General features: G+C 53.9%; 1 protein-coding gene across 2 annotated transcripts in view; it reads right to left on the reverse strand.

Annotated features, from left to right (window-relative positions):
- The window catches only part of KCNK5 (potassium two pore domain channel subfamily K member 5), a 38,021-nt gene extending 22,035 nt beyond the window's left edge, over positions 1 to 15,986 (reverse strand). Inside the window, exon 1 of one of the 2 annotated variants that reach the window (XM_045786305.2) lies at positions 15,442 to 15,986. In XM_045786305.2, the coding sequence (XP_045642261.2) occupies positions 15,442 to 15,627 (186 nt within the window). In that variant the 5' untranslated portion in view covers positions 15,628 to 15,986. The other variant, XM_045786306.2, reaches the window with a different exon arrangement.
- Positions 15,987 to 16,936: the final 950 nt, after the last annotated feature.

Consider the following 16,936-nt stretch of genomic DNA (forward strand, 5'->3'; position numbering starts at 1 on the left):
GCTCACCTCCAAAGAGCTCGCAAGCTTCCGGTGGGTGCGACAGGGAACCCACCCCCTGCAGGTTCTGGGCACATCACAGTCCATGCGGCTCCGAGGCGGCCAGGTCAGGCCAGCTCTCCCCTCTCCCACCCCAGAGCAGGAATGGAATTTGACCAGACACTGAGAGAAGCCAGTGTGCCATTAGAAACCTCCACAGATTCCTATCAACACGCCAGTGCTGTCCAAGAGAACTCTCTGTGCTGATGGAATGTTCTATATCTGAGCAGTCCCATGTGGCTACCGAGCCTTTGAAATGTGGCCAGGGTGACCGAGGAACTAAATTTTAATTTAAAATTAAACAGCCACGATATTTAGTAATAGCACGCTAAAATAAAATTAACTAGCAGCATGTGGGTGGTGATTTCTATACTGATCCTACCCAAATTCTCTCCTAGGCAGGCTGTGCCTTCCCCTGGACCCTCAGGTTCACCCCAAGCCTCAGGCTGTAGTCTGCAGCACGCTCCTGATTCTGAATTACGTGCATGCTGACCCAAATTTTGCTGGCTTGTGCTTTTTGTTCATTGGAAAGGCAGGGCAAGGTCTCCCTGTGGCCCTGTGGGGCTTGCCAGAGCTCGATACAATAAAGCACTGGTCCATGGGCCTCCGGAAGACACTGCCCTTTGTAGGGGACACAGACCCCGGCACTGGGTCCAGCCGCTGGGGCCCCCCCGGCTCTGCCAGGCTTCTCTCGGGAAACCACACGTGGTGGTTTCTTCTTGGAGACAGCCAACTCCTGTGAGTCCAGTCTCCAACAGCTTGGTCTGCAGACCAAAGGCCCACCTGGTGCCCCCAGTCTTTGAGACCCTTTCCCTCCAAGTGTTCAAAGTCACCACTTTGGCAGCTAAATTTAAAAATAACAACAAGATGCTGTTAAGCAATCACAGAACTGATACCAGGTCTCAGAGTGTGTTCTGTTAAAACCATTTGCTTTTGTGCTTGGTGTTCCTCAGACGTCAAAAATAGCGAGCCTAGAAGTGGCTAATGATACAAACTCAGTTTCTTTGTTTTAAAGGCAATTCAACAGCATTTCAGAAAACCGGGGAGTCAGAGGAAGACAAAGGCAGCAATCATCCTCCCTCCCAGTCAGCACTAACTGCCTTCTGTTTTTGCGTCGAGTTTCTGTGACTCAACGCAAACAGAACCACACGCTAACTTGGGCGTCCCGACCGTCCTCATCCCCGGTCTCGTTTTTGATGAACTTGAAGTCTGGCTTACAGCTCAGTCCCACTTTGGGAACACCAACTGAAGCACTGGGAGACCATTCCCGCCCTGCGGGCCCCTGCGCCAGGCATCCCTGTGCCAGTCTGTCTGAGGGGCTCCCATCCACAGGCCACACAGCCCAAGCCTGGCGAGAAGGAACGACCACACTGTGTGTGCAGAGCAGCAGGGGAGAAGTGTGGAGGCCTGTGTCCACAGACACAAGACCAGCGTCAGAGAGGGGAGATTTTTTTAAGACCCGTACATGGTGATCCCAGCACAGAGCAGGCAGGGGAGCCAGGGGTTTGACCACCTGCAGCTCTCAGCCCTGGAAGACTCCAAGAAGACAGGGAATGCCAAAACAGAGCTCTGTGAACTCAAGCCTCAGCAGGCTTGGTGCAGAGGGGAACCTTCTAGAGCAGGACCCAAAAGTGCCCCCCGTGTCTCTGATGTTGCCTTGCCCCAGCACCGTGGAGCCTGGCCTTGGGTCTAGACGCTGCTCCATACCCAGGGAGATGCTGACACTTCGCCGGGCAACCTATTGACCTGTCCCAGGAGGGCAGTGCACACAGCAGGGGTGTGGGTAGTCTCACGGCACCTGCTGGGTGGACGCAGAATCTGGCCAGGCAAGACCCCCACTGGCAGGGCAAGGGACAGTTTTCCAGATTGAAGGTGGGCCTAACTGGAAGGCAAAGGAGGGCTGTGAGGGTCCCGCCTCTGGGATTCGGGGGTTGGTGGAAGACAAGCCAAATGAGAGAAATACAGCCTCACGGTTCAGGGTGTGCATTAATAATTACCCGTCACCCAGTGCTAGGTTTGCAATCCAATGGGGCACAGGTCGAGGGCCTTGCAGAACAGGGGAGGAGTGCAGACAAGGCAGAACCCCCCGGCAACGTGCTCTGACACCCCAGGGTGGGGAGGTGGTGCCCTGAGAAGGATGGGGAGCCTCCCTGACAGCTGCAGCCTGCAGCAACTTCTCTACCTTGCGGCACCTGAGGCCCCCACAACGTGCCACACTGCTGCTTAATAATCCTCAATATAGACTGCATGGCCCCACCCCAACCTCAAAGGCAGGGATAAGGTCTAAGTCTTCCCCTAATTTCTGCAATCCTTAAACCAGCACTGGGCATATAGCAGGTGCTCAGTAAGTATCTAATTGGCCTTAGTGAGCAAGTCCTGGGTTCAGAGAGGGGTAGTGACCTGGTCTAACTGCACAGTAAGTCAGCTGAGCAAGGCCCAGGACCCAGCTCTGCCTTCTAGTCCCCAGCTCACTGGGCCGCTCCTAAGTAGATCTCTGGGCTGCGGCTAGTGTCTGGGGGATGGGAGAAATGGGGTGTTGAAAAGCTGATAACCAGGACACCCTCCCTTTTCCTGCTCCCCAGGGGGGTGCTGACAAGACACTCCTGCCTCGGCCTGCTCCACTTAGCCCACTCAGCACTTACCCTCAGTGAGAGGCGGCCCTTCCATCCACTGCTCCAGGGGGCCGGGATACTGAGAAGGGAAGGGCATCCTTCCAAAGCTAACACTGTCAGGATGCCTTCCACAACCCAGGAGGCAAGAGCTTTATTTGAACAGCAGAGATGGGGAAGGTATGGGGCTGCTGTTCTTTCTCCTCCAAGAGGGTCTGTGAGCAGGTGCCCTCCTGCACCCGGGACGTGGGAGCATCAAGGAACTTACACTAGACACAAGGGACACCCAGGCCCAGATAAACATTCAAGGGCCCTCCCTGGGGTCCTCAGCATGCTGCAGGATCACCAATCTCAGTCACTGGCCATGTAGGCAGGATCTGGGTGGCATTTCTACTCCAGGAGAATGGCAAGATTGAAACTCTTCCCTCCCAAGGTGAGGACCAGAGTCCTGCTGGTGCTTTTTCCTGGGGAAGCCGAATGGGGGCACAGGTTACAAGTACGGATTTAGCCGCTGAGAAGGTAGCAGGTAATATGGGGACTCAGAAACCCCACCGCTGACAAGCAGTGACATGTCCCCCCTCCAGCTCCTTGATTCTTTCTTGAAGGCTTGGTCGCTGGTCCCCTGACCCACAAATTCTGCAGTGAAGGGTCGGGGCCTGTTAGGTCTGTAAGGATGCTGGAGGAAAGGGACTGAGGGCAGGAAAGGGGTTGACAGCCCCAACTCTGAACCATGGCACCTACTTACATGACCCAAGATTTCCTGCTTTAAAACCTTTCACGCTGAAAATGGCAAATAAACCTATATATGGTTAGTGTGGTCAGGAAAACAGCGGTGTCAGAACCCACAAGGCTGCAGAACGCAGTGCTCAGCAAAGGCAAGCAAGCAGGCATGGAGTGCTTTTGGGGTGCTAGGAGCCAATGGGCCCCAAGGAGTGGCTGGTAGACTAGCAAGATGGGTAGGACTGGTGCCAACTTAGGACACCACAGTCTAAATGAGAGGCCCCTCTCTGCAGAGCTCTGGCTCTGGACTCAGAAAGCCTGGTTTCAGGCCACTTACTGGCTGTGTGACCTTGGTTATGTCATTTAATCTCTCTGCCTCAGATGCCCTATCTGCAAAATGAGGTTCCCCACAGCACCTATCTTGCCATTGCTGGGGGGTCGATGAGACGTGGCGATGGCCCTCGCCTGGCCTGTGGCGCCCTTTCCCTGACCAAGTGCCAGCCACCATTACTCCTGTGGTGTGACTGTGGTCCTGCCCCCACAGCCACACTTCCCCAGAGTGACTTACGTTATTGGCAGACACACACCTTGAGTTCTTTTTAAGAACTGAAAACTTGCGATGTGCCTACAGCATTTTAGAATGCCTCTCCACCCTCATGAGATGGGCTTCTGTCTATATGGGGGCCGATGGGGATCAAGGGATTAGCTCCAGAAAGAGGCTGAGACCACGTGGGCAGCAGAGTCCAAATCCCAGGGGCCACTGTAAGAATGTCGGCTTGGTCTGAGGGAGAAGCCACTGAGGGTTTTCTGAGTTGGGCGTCACGACCTGAGTCTATGAAGACCCCTGACTGCGTGACACTGGCCAGGATAGCTATTAAGAGGTGTGGCAGTCATCTTTCAACTCACCTCTTGGGGACACTGCTTCCAAGAAGCCTTCCCTAATTGCCCCACTTAGCTCTAATTACTCCTTTGCTGTACTTCCCTGCCCCTGGTGAGCACAGTAACCTGGGGAAAGTTACATAACCTCCTAATGACTGGGCCTTGGCTCCAGGGCTATACAGGAAGGCCAGTTAGGTAACCAATAAGCTACCTCCAGCCTCACAATTTAGGATTCACTGCCAGGAGAGGTGCCCAGAGCCTGACCCTCCTCCCCCGTCAGCCAGCCCTGCCAGCCTCCAAGGGGGGTGCTCTGGAGAAACCAGCCAACAACAGCTCCTTGGGCACAAACACTTGGGCCGCGGGGTCCTGTGATAGGGCAACTCCGTGGGAGGCATCAGATCCTTTCCGCTCCAGGCTCTGGATGGCTCTGAAAAACATCCTCTTTTCAGAGCCTACAGTTACCACCATCTCAACTCCTGCCTCTTGTCCCAGAAAAATTCACTAGTTAGGGCGGGGAAGCTGGCACTCAAAATCCCAGGAAGGGGTGTGCTGGGCAGGTTAGGAAATCAGGCAGGCCAGGCTAGTGTTCGTAGAATCAGTGCTCTGCACCCCAAAACACTGTCATGATTTTGATTTAAAGGCCATTTAGAAGGGGATTCGAGGCTGGGTAACAAATGGCTTGGTGGAAAAAGGCTCTGGACCTGGGCAAGCAGAGCCACTTTCTCCTGAACTTAGTTCCACAGACAGCCTGTCCCCACCCAGCTCCTCACCTGGCCTCGGTGTTCCTACCTAGCAAATGGGATGGTGTTTCACTGCTACACCTCAGTCAGGCCCAGAAGGGTCACAGGAAGGCACCTCAGATGAACGGGTCTGCAGAGACCCATGGCAAGGCTCAGGGTGGGAATCTGGGAAGACTGCAAAGCCGGGGTATCCACAAGCTTCTCAGGGGTCCTCCAGGTGTTACAGGCAACACCATGCAACACTTCTGCTCCACTCCCTGGGGCTTACACCCTTGGTCTGCTGTGGACAGCTACCCTGTGAGGGGGCCCTGGGGGAGAAAAAGCCCAATGCAGGCTCCAGCCAAGCCAGAGTGGTCAGGTCAGGACATGCTCCTCTCCCTGGCGAGCAGCCCGGCCTCGCTCCTGCTCCTCCCCAGCAGGCTCTGAAGGCCTCCAACCGTCTCTATGAGGGAGGGGCAGGGGGTGTTGCTTCCCTCCCCCAGCGCATCCACTTGCCCTCTTGGGTTTCCGGAGTCCATGGTCTGAAGGCGTTCCCCAAAAGGCAGGGATGGGGCTCGTTCTCTTTGCAGCAGGTCTCAAATAGGTGTGGGCGCATAGTATGTGCTTAGTAAATATCTGCTGAACGAAGGACTGAATGGCTATTTGCTCTGCCTCCAGTTCCTTGAAAGCAGCAACCATGGTGAGCGCGGCCCCTTGGGCGGGGGGGGGGGGGGGGGGGGAGGGGGACGACACGGACACAGATTGGCCTTGTTAATCCCAGAAGAAAGGAGATTAGGAAAAGTTTATAAAGTAAGGAATGGGGAGTGGAAGCAGGGGAGGGGGCTCCCAGAGAGGGAGAGCTGTTTCGAAGTTCCTCGAAGAGGAAGAGACAGCAATAAACAGAATTTAAAGGTTAACCTAGAGCTGGCAGCCTGGCCACAGTGAGTGACCTCCACGCACGCTTTCTCCTATGATCTCCTATACTCTTCATCCCACCGAGATGGGTAACACTGCTCCCACTCAGGGTTGCACAGCATGCAAAGGCGCCATCATTGAAAAGCCTGTCCTTAACCACTAGGCAATGTGGCCCCACCTCGTGAGGCTTGAAGGGGAAAGTGGGAGCACATTTTGAGAATGGCATTGCCCCCCCCCTCCTCTCCACAATTCGGAGCCTATGAGATCTGGGCCTGGCTCAATTCACCTAGGCAAGTGCCTTGATCTTGAAGAGGCCCAGCCCCTCCTGGCTGGACATAGAAATGGAAGGTCCACAGGGCTCCCAGCATCCCCCTTGGAGCCAGGCACACCACTGGGCACCTGGGGCCCAACAGACGTTATGAGCATAGCAGTGGGCAACTAAACGGCACAGGCTTCCTGTACCTGTCTGTGGATTAGGGCCGAGGGTAGGGAGAGGCGTCCTTGCCAGGTAGGCCTCCTACAGTCTAGCTGGGCCTAATTTAATAGGCACTCTAAGCCTTCTTGAGTGAATGGATGAATTTACTCGAAGAAATGGAGTCCAGAGAAGGGAAATCTGGCCAGGGTCGCACAGCACAAACCAGTACTGTAGGCAGAATTGGAACCAGGTTAGAATCAGCTATTTCCTACGCAGTGGTTCAGATCAGGTCTGTCAACCCCGGGCGCAAGCACGGGTCTACACAGACAAAGGGAGGGGCTCTCCACAGGGTACTGGCCTGGCCATCAAGCACCCTGCTGGGCTTTTCTCCTGGAGCCCCATGGGGGGAGGGGAAGGAAGTCTCTCCCTCCCAGGAAGAGCCTAGCTAAGCAGCTGCAGCCAGATTACACTGGGCCAGGGGAGGTGACAACAGCCACAGTACACAATCCTGCCTAAATATTTCGGCAGGAAACGCAAATATTTAGATGTAGGGGAGGAAAAACAGAAAAATGGAATGTACATTTCAAAGCCAATCAAAGGGACCTGTCTACCAAGGGCCCTCTGAGAGGGGAAGGGGGGTGCCTGCCCTACAAGGGTACAACTCTGACCCGGGATCCTAGTGATCACCACCCAGGGAGGACACATGTGAGGCCATCTGCACCTGGCATCCTCCAGAATGGAAAAGGTTTGATTGGGGCCTGGGACCTGCCAGGACTGAGCAGAGAAAGCCTTGCCACCTTTCCCCAGAGCAGGGAGCAGGGCCCTGCTGGAAAGGAAGAGGGGGCCAACTTTCCATATGTTGAGATGTGGGCCGTTAATTCTTTTAAGGGGAGGGTTGTGGGTGAACTTGAAAGAAATGGGAAATGGTGGGTGACTCCACTAGGAGGAACGTGGTGGGCTTTATCATTTGTATCTCCATCTGCAGATCAGCTCGGTCCATGGTGGGGCCTGCAGCAGGCATCAGAGACAGGCCCCCCAGAGAGACAGGGTACAGGGTCAGCAGCAAACAGGCAGCACGCCACCAGCTGCATGTGCCAGGCACTCTGCCGACTGTATTTATGTGGACTTTGCGGACATGAGGGAGATACTGTACTACCACCCCGTCTCGCACAGGAGGAGGCTGACTGCTCAAGGTCAAGCAGCTAGGTAAGGATCCTGAAAGCTGTCCCACACCCCTAAGTCTCTTAAGACACCACGCAAGCCTTGCCCTTTCTTGCCTCCAGGCCTCTGCTCCTTGTGTTTTTCCACCTTTCCACCCCACATAGAATAGAAAGGTCCAGAGTATGGACTCTGGGTTCAAATCCTCATTCTTCCACTTGCTAGACGTACAGCCTCTGGGCTGAACGTCTATGGTGCACTGTGGCTTGGCCGATGTAGTGATGGTAAGAGCACCTACTGCAGAGAGCTGCTGCATGGGTCCACAAGAGGAGGCACCAACAGTTCCCGCAGCCTGTGACTAGGCAAGTGCTCGACTCACGGCTCACACCCCCCACCCCCACCCCTGTACGCCAACCTCCCGGCTCTGTCTCCACTCCTGGCTCTGAAGTCAACAGGGGAGGGTGAGTCTCAGCCTCCAGTTAGCCATGTAGACCCAGGCAAATCCCTTGGCCTCCATTTTCCTAGAAAATGGGTATAGCAGGAACATTTGACCCACCAGACTGTTTTAAGGAGACACGGTTAAAGAACCAGCCCTATGCCCGGCCTGTAGTAAGAATTCAGCAGGATGCTCACAGGGGCTGCTACCCACACCACTCATCTTCCCAGCCCGCCTTAAATTCCTCCATCTTTAAATTCGAGAGTAGAGATTAATCTCTCAATGGTTCACACTCAGAACCTCCAGGTGCATTTACCAATGTCAACCTGGTGACAGGTCCTTTACTTTTCTTCCTCCCGACTGGGGGCTCCCTGAGGGCAGGAGTTCTGTGTCATTCAGAGCCCTATTCTCTGCAGGCCAAGGGGTTCTACAGGCCTCAGGAAACAGGAACCGAATCCTCTGAGGCCTTGTGACCCTTGACCATCTCTCTGGCCTCAACCATCTGCAACCCATCACTCAGCACCGGGACCGCATTTCCCCTCATTTCACTACTGTGACCGCTTTTCTCCCCAGTGTGGCTGAGCTCCTGAGGGCTAAGGCCCCTGTCTGGTTTCTGAGGCTTCAGCACACACAAAAATGCTGGCAAGCAGGGAGGCCCCCTCTGGGAGCCCACCCCTTCTTTGCCCAGATCTCTGAAATTTAGGGACCAGATTAACTCCTCACCAAAAACCAAGAGGACCCAGGCAGCTGTACAGAGCTGGAGTATACCACCCCCACTTTTGCATAAAGGGACAACTAAGACATAATCTGGAAAGGTCACCAAATGCGGGGGGGGGGGGGTGGCTTTGGTAGGGACCAGGACCTGATTGTCCCAAGGGGCTCATGGTAAGAGGAGAAGGTGCCCTAACTAAAAGTTGGGTTTTGCAAGGGGGGGAGGGAGCTGTGGGCTTTGGTGGAAAAACCCACACTCCATCACATCAGAAGGAGGAAGGGAGGAAGCATCCTTATCAGAACACCCATGGGCCCACAGAAATGCTGTTAACTTCGAGTCAATACTCCACTTCTCTTAAACTGTAAGGCCTGTGAAGGAAGAGGGAGCTTTCTGAAATGCTGTTCACTCCCTTACTCGAAAATTGCAAAAATTTGGTCAGTTCAAATTCCTTGGCCAAACCCAGAGAGCTTCATCATCTGACCCTCACCTCTCAGCCCTGTGGCTGCAGCCCAGGACCATCAGGCAGTTCTACTCCTCCCTGAGGGCTGTGGGCAAGAAAGATCCACCACCCCCCTTATTTGTTTAGCTCTTTAAAAATCTGGTTGATACACACCCAGAAGAGGGAATCCGGATCACACGGTTCCACTTTCAATTTCCTGAGGGACCTCAACACTGTTTTCCACAGTGGTTGCACCATTTCACTCGAGGAGACAAATACTATAGGATTCCACTTGAAAGGTATTTAAAGTCATCAAACCCACAAGAACAGAACGTAGACTGCTCATTACGGGACCGGCGGAAAGGGGAAAGGGGAGTTGTTTAATGGAGACAGAATCTGCTTTGCAAGATGAAGTTCTGGACATCTGTTTGACCACAGCATGAATATACTTAACATGAATGAACTGTACCCTTCAAAGCGCTTACGATGGGGAAAAAATGGATAAGATGGTAAAATCTGTTATGTGTTTTTTACCACAATTTATTTATTATTATTATTTTTTGAAGATTTTATTTATCTATTCGACAGAGAGAGAGAGAGCGTGCAAGCAGGGGGAGTAGCAGGCAGAGGGAGCAGCAGGCTCCCCGCTGAGCAAGGAGCCTGATGCGGGACTTGATCTCAGGACCCCAGGACCACGACCTGGGCCAAAGGCAGACACCCAACGACTGAGCCACCCAGACACCCCTTTTTACCACAATTTAAAAAAAAATTGGTTGACATTTCTTCTGCTTCAGGAAGGTCCTCCTGATTCTGCGTGAGCCAGCCTCGCGTGGGCAGAGCCAGCCTTGCGTGGGCAGCGCCGTCCCAGAGCAGGGATGTCTAGGAATAGCGGCAGTGGAGCTAACACTTAATGAGCTCTGACTATGTGCCTGGCACTGGTCTAGGCAAACAATGAGGGTGCTACCGTGGCGTGGCGCACCTTCAGAGGCCAGCCCATAACCATCAGACAAGCTGCATGGATGGGCCTCTTTCAGCAAGAGCAAGGGGCCCTGCAGTTGGTGGGGCGAGTGACACATGGAGGGCAGCATGTCCTCTATCCTTGGGGAGGATGGACAGGTCAGGCCTCCTCTGCCCTATCTGAAGAGTCCCAGGGAACTCTCAATGAATCTCCAAGGACACTCGCCTCGACCTGCTTCATTCCCCAAAAGGAACACGGGAAGGAGGTAAACCTATTTCCCATGGTTTCTTATAGTACCCAGCACACTTGGCCTCCCTCTATCACCCAGTTCTGGCCAAGGAGTTCTTCAGCACTGGTCAGATCTAGCACTCCGATTTGTAGACAGACTCTCTTGGGGATTCTGTCTCAGGAGTATGGCTCCTCTGTTCCCCAAAGGCTTATACTTCCCTGCTCCCCACCCCCACCCCCACCACACATAGAGTTCAGAGGCTGAGCCCAAACTGACAGCAAACAGCCAAGTTCAAGATGAAAGCCCTTGGCCTGAGGTCAGAGCCAGCCAAGCACAGCATCCAAAACTGCAGGATTGTTTCTTTTAAACGCCAGACTATAAGTAGGGCAAAACCCCAGGAAAATACTTAGAACCAACAGCCCTCACCTCCCTTGCACCCCCTCCTATAGGACTCCCCCCACCTCCACTAGAACCTTTCAACACTTGCTAATTCCCACCCTCTGATAAGTATCTAATACCATGCCATCTGTAATCATTCTAAGGCTCTAGTAAAACTCCCCAAACGATTCAATAAAAATTCACTTTAACTGTTGACACTCTAACTAGAGCTGTTAACTGAGGCAGATTTATCGATTTAAGAATTATTTTTTTGGCTGCCCTCAACTTTGAAAGGAACATAAACAGACGAGCTATTAGGAGGGGACCTCTTCCATTTCCTCTCAAAAACCCGACTTCTCTACTTTCCACTTCTGCAGTTCTGACAGTGAGGATACAAGTTCACACTAATGACGTGGAGGCCTCTGTGATCTTGGATAATCAAAAGATCTATTGTGTTCCCTTTACTTACAGAGGCAGTTAAGTGGACCAGTGTGCTTTACAATTTCCAACAAGGCTTGAAACAAAAGAGGTTTTCATGTTAACCCTCAATTCTCAAAAAATTCAATTAATGTGCCCCATTCTCAGCATTTTGGTCAGATGTAATTTTAGCACATAATCCCTAGTTATATTTTCAAATTTTAGGAGAAGGACTGATGTTAATAACTTGAGGTCAGACCTTTAAAATTGGAATCGGCTTAACTGGTATAGGCGGGAACAGGTATAGAGTAGGAAGGTTCCAGTAAATAAAGGGAGAGGGGTCTGGCACACATGGTAAACCTCCAAATGGGAGAATGCAGTTTGAAGCTGGCGAGGAGGCCAGCAGGATCCAAAAGGCTTCTGGGAACTGGTCAGCTACGTGAGCTGTCTAGCAAAACCCAGAGTTAGGGATGGGGCATCCCAGGGGAAGGCGTGGCCTGGATCGATCCCTGCCGCACCCCCTGGGGGACACGGGAATCTCAAGAACCACAGCAGGAACACCGACACTCTCCCCCCTTTTTCTCCCTCTCAACCCCTAATTCCAAGACCCAACTTGAGGTCATGGCCTCCAGAGAACCCTCCCTGACCCCTCAAGCTGGTCCTGGGGGCCCTCGTGAGCTACCCTGTCCTGGTGAGTTTATTCATCCTTCTTTCCAGCAGCCAGTTTAAGCCTGGAGGGTGTCTTAATCCATCTTTGCACTCCCAGAGCCTTGCCTAGTGCCTGGCACACAGTGGGCACTTAATAGATGCTGACTAATTCTCATGTACTCGGGAATACAACACAGTGTGAAACCTGACTCTGTGCCACATAACCCCGGGCAAGTTCTATCACTGTCCTTATCTACAAGAGGGGGTGGTCACCAAGACTAAATTAAAATAAGAACGTCTATAAAGTGCTGATTCGAAGCCCTGGCGCACAGTGAGCTCTCAAATCCTTCCTGTTTATGATCACTGCACACCGGAGGTGAGGGCTGAGGAAGGTTCACTGCTCCCCTTCACCCCAACCCTTTGCTTTCTTGTGCTGCCAAGGGAGGGGAGGACCGATGCTTACAGCGGAGGTGCTGGCTTGGCCAGGCCCCACACAGGAGGCCCGCGTGCCAATGCCTGTTCTAGCCGAAATAGAAAATAGAATTCCCCAGCCGGCCAGAGTCCACCTGAACCAATTCACCGAGCCCACTTACAGACTAACAAGTCAACAGCTTCACATGGCCAAGAAGGAGGGCCAGGGTGTGCAAGGAGCGGGCTCTGGAGGCAGACTGTGCGCTCCTGCTGCATCACCAAGGCCACGCCAACCTCCCTGAGCTTCAGTTTCCTTATCTGAATACGTAAGGTTGCTGTAAGGAGTACCTGAACTAAGGCAGGTAACGTGCCAGGTCAATGTCCACTAGGCTCAATAAATGCTAACAACAGGGGGAGACTCGCCGGCTCTCCCAAGTCACGTCTGTACGCATCTTGCCCAATGCATCCACTTGACCTAATCCTCACCAGACCCTCCTTTTGCAGATGGGGAAAAAGGCAAAGTTAAATGGCTTGATGGTAAATGGCCCAGCCAGAGGGCAAAACCAGCCTGTGCCCTCTCTCATATAATGCACGTGACACCCACAATGACAAACACAAGGCATTCAGTCAATGCTAACTGTCCTTGTGGGAACCACTGCAATTTAGGCAAAGGCTTGGGGAAGGAGCAAGGCTAGGGAGCAAGGTTCCAAGGTGGTTCTGAAGGCAGGAAGGAGGGTGACCACGTGGTCTGAGGCTAGTGGGGGTGGGGAGGTTTGAGGTTTGAAAGTTGTCCTCCACCTCGGTTCAACCACAGCTTGAACAGGGAGGAAGCACCTGATAACTTGGGGCCTATTTCCAAAGATCTAACGAAAGGTTGGGGGGGGGGGGTGTTGCGTTAACTCCCTCTGCATGCGTTGGAAAGCAAGTTTGTTTCCAGGGTAAGAAAAACCCGAGCCCAGACTGCACCCCCCCTCCCTTCTAACAACCCCTCCCAAGAGCCCACCCCAACCCCAGGAATTCCTAGCGTGGACTTCTTTAGGATGACAAAGGTGATTCAGAACCCGAAAAAACAGAACCTCAGTTGCCAGCGGTGGGCCCGATGGGAAAGAAGTTTGAGTTTTCAAAGACTGAATCTTCGTTTTTCCTTAATCCGATTTCCTAGGGCTGAAGGCAATGCTTCAAGTCACAGAACAGAAAGAGCCAGGCAGATTTCTGCAGACTAAAAAGTGACGCTAGCAAAATGCTTCTCCTAGTCAGTTTTCGTTTCTTGGGTTTTTCCTAGGATGGGAGGGGACTCGCCCAGTTGGAGAAGGTTTGAGAGTTTTCTAACCAGGGATGAGCAACAGGGCTGTCCATAATCATCTCCAAATCAGACTGGCCTGATGCCCAGATCTAAAAATTACCTGCCCACTTTTGGGGGGCAACCATTGGCGGGTTTAAGAGGACCTCCAAACAAGAGGCATTCTGTTTGTTCCAACACCTTAAGAAAGCTGTCTAACTTCCACAGCGACTACCAGCTGCACCCGGCTGCCTTACCCAGACCCGCCCCCCTTTCCCCTCTCCTTGGGTTTTGAAGTTTATTTTCCCACATTCAGCCTTGAATTCTTTCCTTCCTTCCCCTGCTGTGGCGAAGAGGGAAACACTTCGAGGGCAGCTCGATTCTCCATCACCCACGCCTGCCCTCTTCCCCCTCTAAACAAAGGCCTGGAAGAAACTAAACAACAACTCGTTCTCTGGGGGAATTGTTTCCTCAAGGGAAATTATAAAGTGACCCCTCCCCAATGCGCACACACAGGGCAGACACTCATCCAAAGGAGCTCCTGCTATGGGGGTGAAGCCACCCAATTACCCTCTGAAGCTCATTCTCCCCACCAAACCGCACCTCTCCTGGGCACCCCCTCTGGGGACAGCTACAGGTCCAGAGACTCTCCCCACTAAAATCCAACACCCAACCCTGCCCAACCTCCCCTCTTGCTGGCCTCTGAGAGGTCAAGTCCTTACTTGCCCAGCTGCTAAGTACCTCTATGCTCATGTGTGGGAATGTCCATTGATTTCAGGACAAAAAAGGAGGTAGGAAAGGCAAGACCTCCGTGTTCCAAAGCTTTCAACTTTCCAACAGTCCAGGGCCGGGAAGACAGATGAAGACAGGTTCGTTCTCATTTCACATATGGGGGGCTTGAGACCAGTCAAATGAGAGACAACTAGACAACCATAAAATGTTGGGGGCCTGCCGTAGATTAAGTGCTGTCCCTCATCAAACCTCCTTTCTGGCATCTTTTGCCCCAAGAGAAATGTAACACCTTGGACAATCTACTCCTAGTCCACCCCACAATTTAGAGCCCTCACCAGCTCTATACCCAGGTCCTGGTCCTTCCACTGGAGCGAGGACATTAACGCAGGCCAAGAGGGCGGGTGGTTAAGGCTAAGAGCCTCTGAGAAACTGGAGCAGAAGGCCCTGGTCCCCAAACAGACCCAAGGTCCCAACCACCATGGTCAGCCCCAATTTACCCATGCGAGGTCAAAGCCATCCATAGAGCACGAAGGAGAAGGTAAGAGGCTCCCAATGCCAACATGGAGGAGAAACTACCCCCCCCAACACCTCCCATTCTGCTCAACCTCTCCTTCCCCCTAAAAGGGATGCCCAGGGTTTTGTTCCTTTGTTCAACCTGCTACTTTCACAAACTTTAACTCCAAGCCCTTGGGGAGGAGGGGACCTGTCTCCAGGAGATAAGCCCTGCCGGAAGCATGACCGCGTCCCCAGAATTTCAGCCATCAGCCCCTATCCCTAGTGCTCCGGCAGGACAGAGCCCCCTACCCACTTTCTGAGTCCGGCGGGTGCGGGGGAGGAGGAGGCTTTGCTCAGGCTGGGGCTGGGGGACCCTCCACCAACTCCGCCGGGCTCACGTTTGCGAAGAAAATACGGGCGGGCGCGGCACTGGTCTGGAGCTGGGAGGTGGAGATGCGAAGGGGTGGCACCCGGCTCCCCGGATCGACTCCCGAACTCCGGGAGCGTCTCCAAGTAAAGATAAACGCCTTTATCCGCCCTCCGGCCCCCTTCCAACCAGGGAGGTACCCGCACACTCACACCGAGCCACCGCCGGGCCTGGTTCACTCGGGGGTCAACCCCAACTTCTCTCTGGACAAACTGGGTTCCCAAAGAGTCCCCGCGCGTAGATGACTCCGGTGTCTACGGGTGACCGACAGATCCCAGCAGCCAGACCCATGCGAGACATCCTTTCCTGCCATCCCCAGGACTACCCACGGGGACTGTGAGTTATCCAAAGCTGTGAAGGGGTTCCCTTCAGCACTCCTAACGCTCTGGCCAGCTTCAAGTGTCTGTAGGGGCACGGACCGCGGCTCACCTCCAAGATCTTGTCCAGGCCCTCCTGGCCCAGGCACGGGAACTCCTTGAGCAGATGCAGTTTCTGTGTATAGTAATTTTTCTTGGCCTCTTTCCAGTGCGGCTCCTCGAGCACCTCGAAGATCGCTGCCCCGATGGCCAGGTAGAAGATGATGGCCGAGGTGAGCAGTGGGCCCCGGTCCACCATGGCTCCTGAGCGGCCGCCTCCTGGAGAAAGCCTCCCCTAGCCCCAGCGGCTCCCCGTCCACGCGCCCTCCAGCCTCTGGAAACAGCTGTTTGAATTTGGAGCTCCGCATGCGCAGTGCCCTATTCCCCCCACCCCCCCGGCGCCGCTCCCCGGACAAAGTTGCTCCGTCAAATTGGCCCACCGAGCGCGGGTAACTGTTCGAAGCTTTGCTCCCGCGGGCAGGGGGGGCGGGCGGACACAAAGAGGGGGGCAAGAGGGCGCCCTGGCTTGCGGGGGTAAAAGTAGCTGGGGGAACTCAAGGCCAGACTCTGGGGAGACACGTGGGCCGTCCTCCGCGAGCCACAGCAGTGCGCGCCGCGCCCGCCTCCGCGCGCCTCTTTAACCAGCGCCCGGCGCGCGCGCCCTCCCGCGCCCTGTTCCGCGGGGGAGGGGCCCGCGCTGGGCCCGCCCCCTCGCCGGCACCGCCCCCGCGCGGGCTCCGCCCCGCGCAGGCCCTGAGGCTGGCGGGCGGGACCGTCACCGCGAGGTGCGCGCTGAGAAATTCGGTGCTCCGTGCGCTCAGGGGCCGCCGCCAGGGGAGGCTGCGCGCCCCACGGTGCCAGAGGGGTTGGGGTCTCTGCGACTCGTGTGTGTTATTAGTGCTGGTGGTATTAACTAAGATGAGTGTGTACCTAATAACTAGGGTCGGGAAGTTATTACTATTATTATTTTCATTGTGATTCAATTTCCATCCGCTGACGTTTCTGCCAAGAATGCTTGACTCTCTCAGTCTCTTTCTCTTACACGTCCTGTAAACCAGGGGAGAGTTAAGATTAGAAAGGGACTGCAGAGGCTGTAGAGAATCAGGATATCAGGAACTAAGCCAGCCGCAAAGGCGAGACTCTGCCCTCGTGCCCCCTTCTCACCTGCCCTGGTGAGACCGACCCCACATTGGGAAGGAAGAGTGGAGGCTGCACTGCTCTAGACGCCTCCCGGCCGCACACACTGTAACTCTCCAGGAATACTTAACCTCTGCATACTCCCAAGTCTATTCTGCAACTGTCATCTACACCCCCACACACGCACTCATCCCCCTTGTTGAGAGAGAGTTTCTTCCTAAATTCCTTCTAATATACGATGTAACTCTAATACACTATGTAAGGGTAAAATGACCGCTGGGGGGTGGGGAATCTTGATTGTTCAATGACATATCTCCAGACCTTTACATAATAGAAACTCAATAAATATTTGTGCAATGAAGGAGTGAATGAATTTGTCAAAAACATACCGTCCATAAACCCCAGGGAGTACCACATCCTTTCCATGCATC

The sequence above is a fragment of the Ursus americanus genome, chromosome 32 (genome assembly GCF_024610735.1).
Source record: "Ursus americanus isolate L20-20 chromosome 32, mUrsAme1.1.p, whole genome shotgun sequence".
In the NCBI taxonomy this organism is placed as follows: domain Eukaryota; kingdom Metazoa; phylum Chordata; class Mammalia; order Carnivora; family Ursidae; genus Ursus; species Ursus americanus.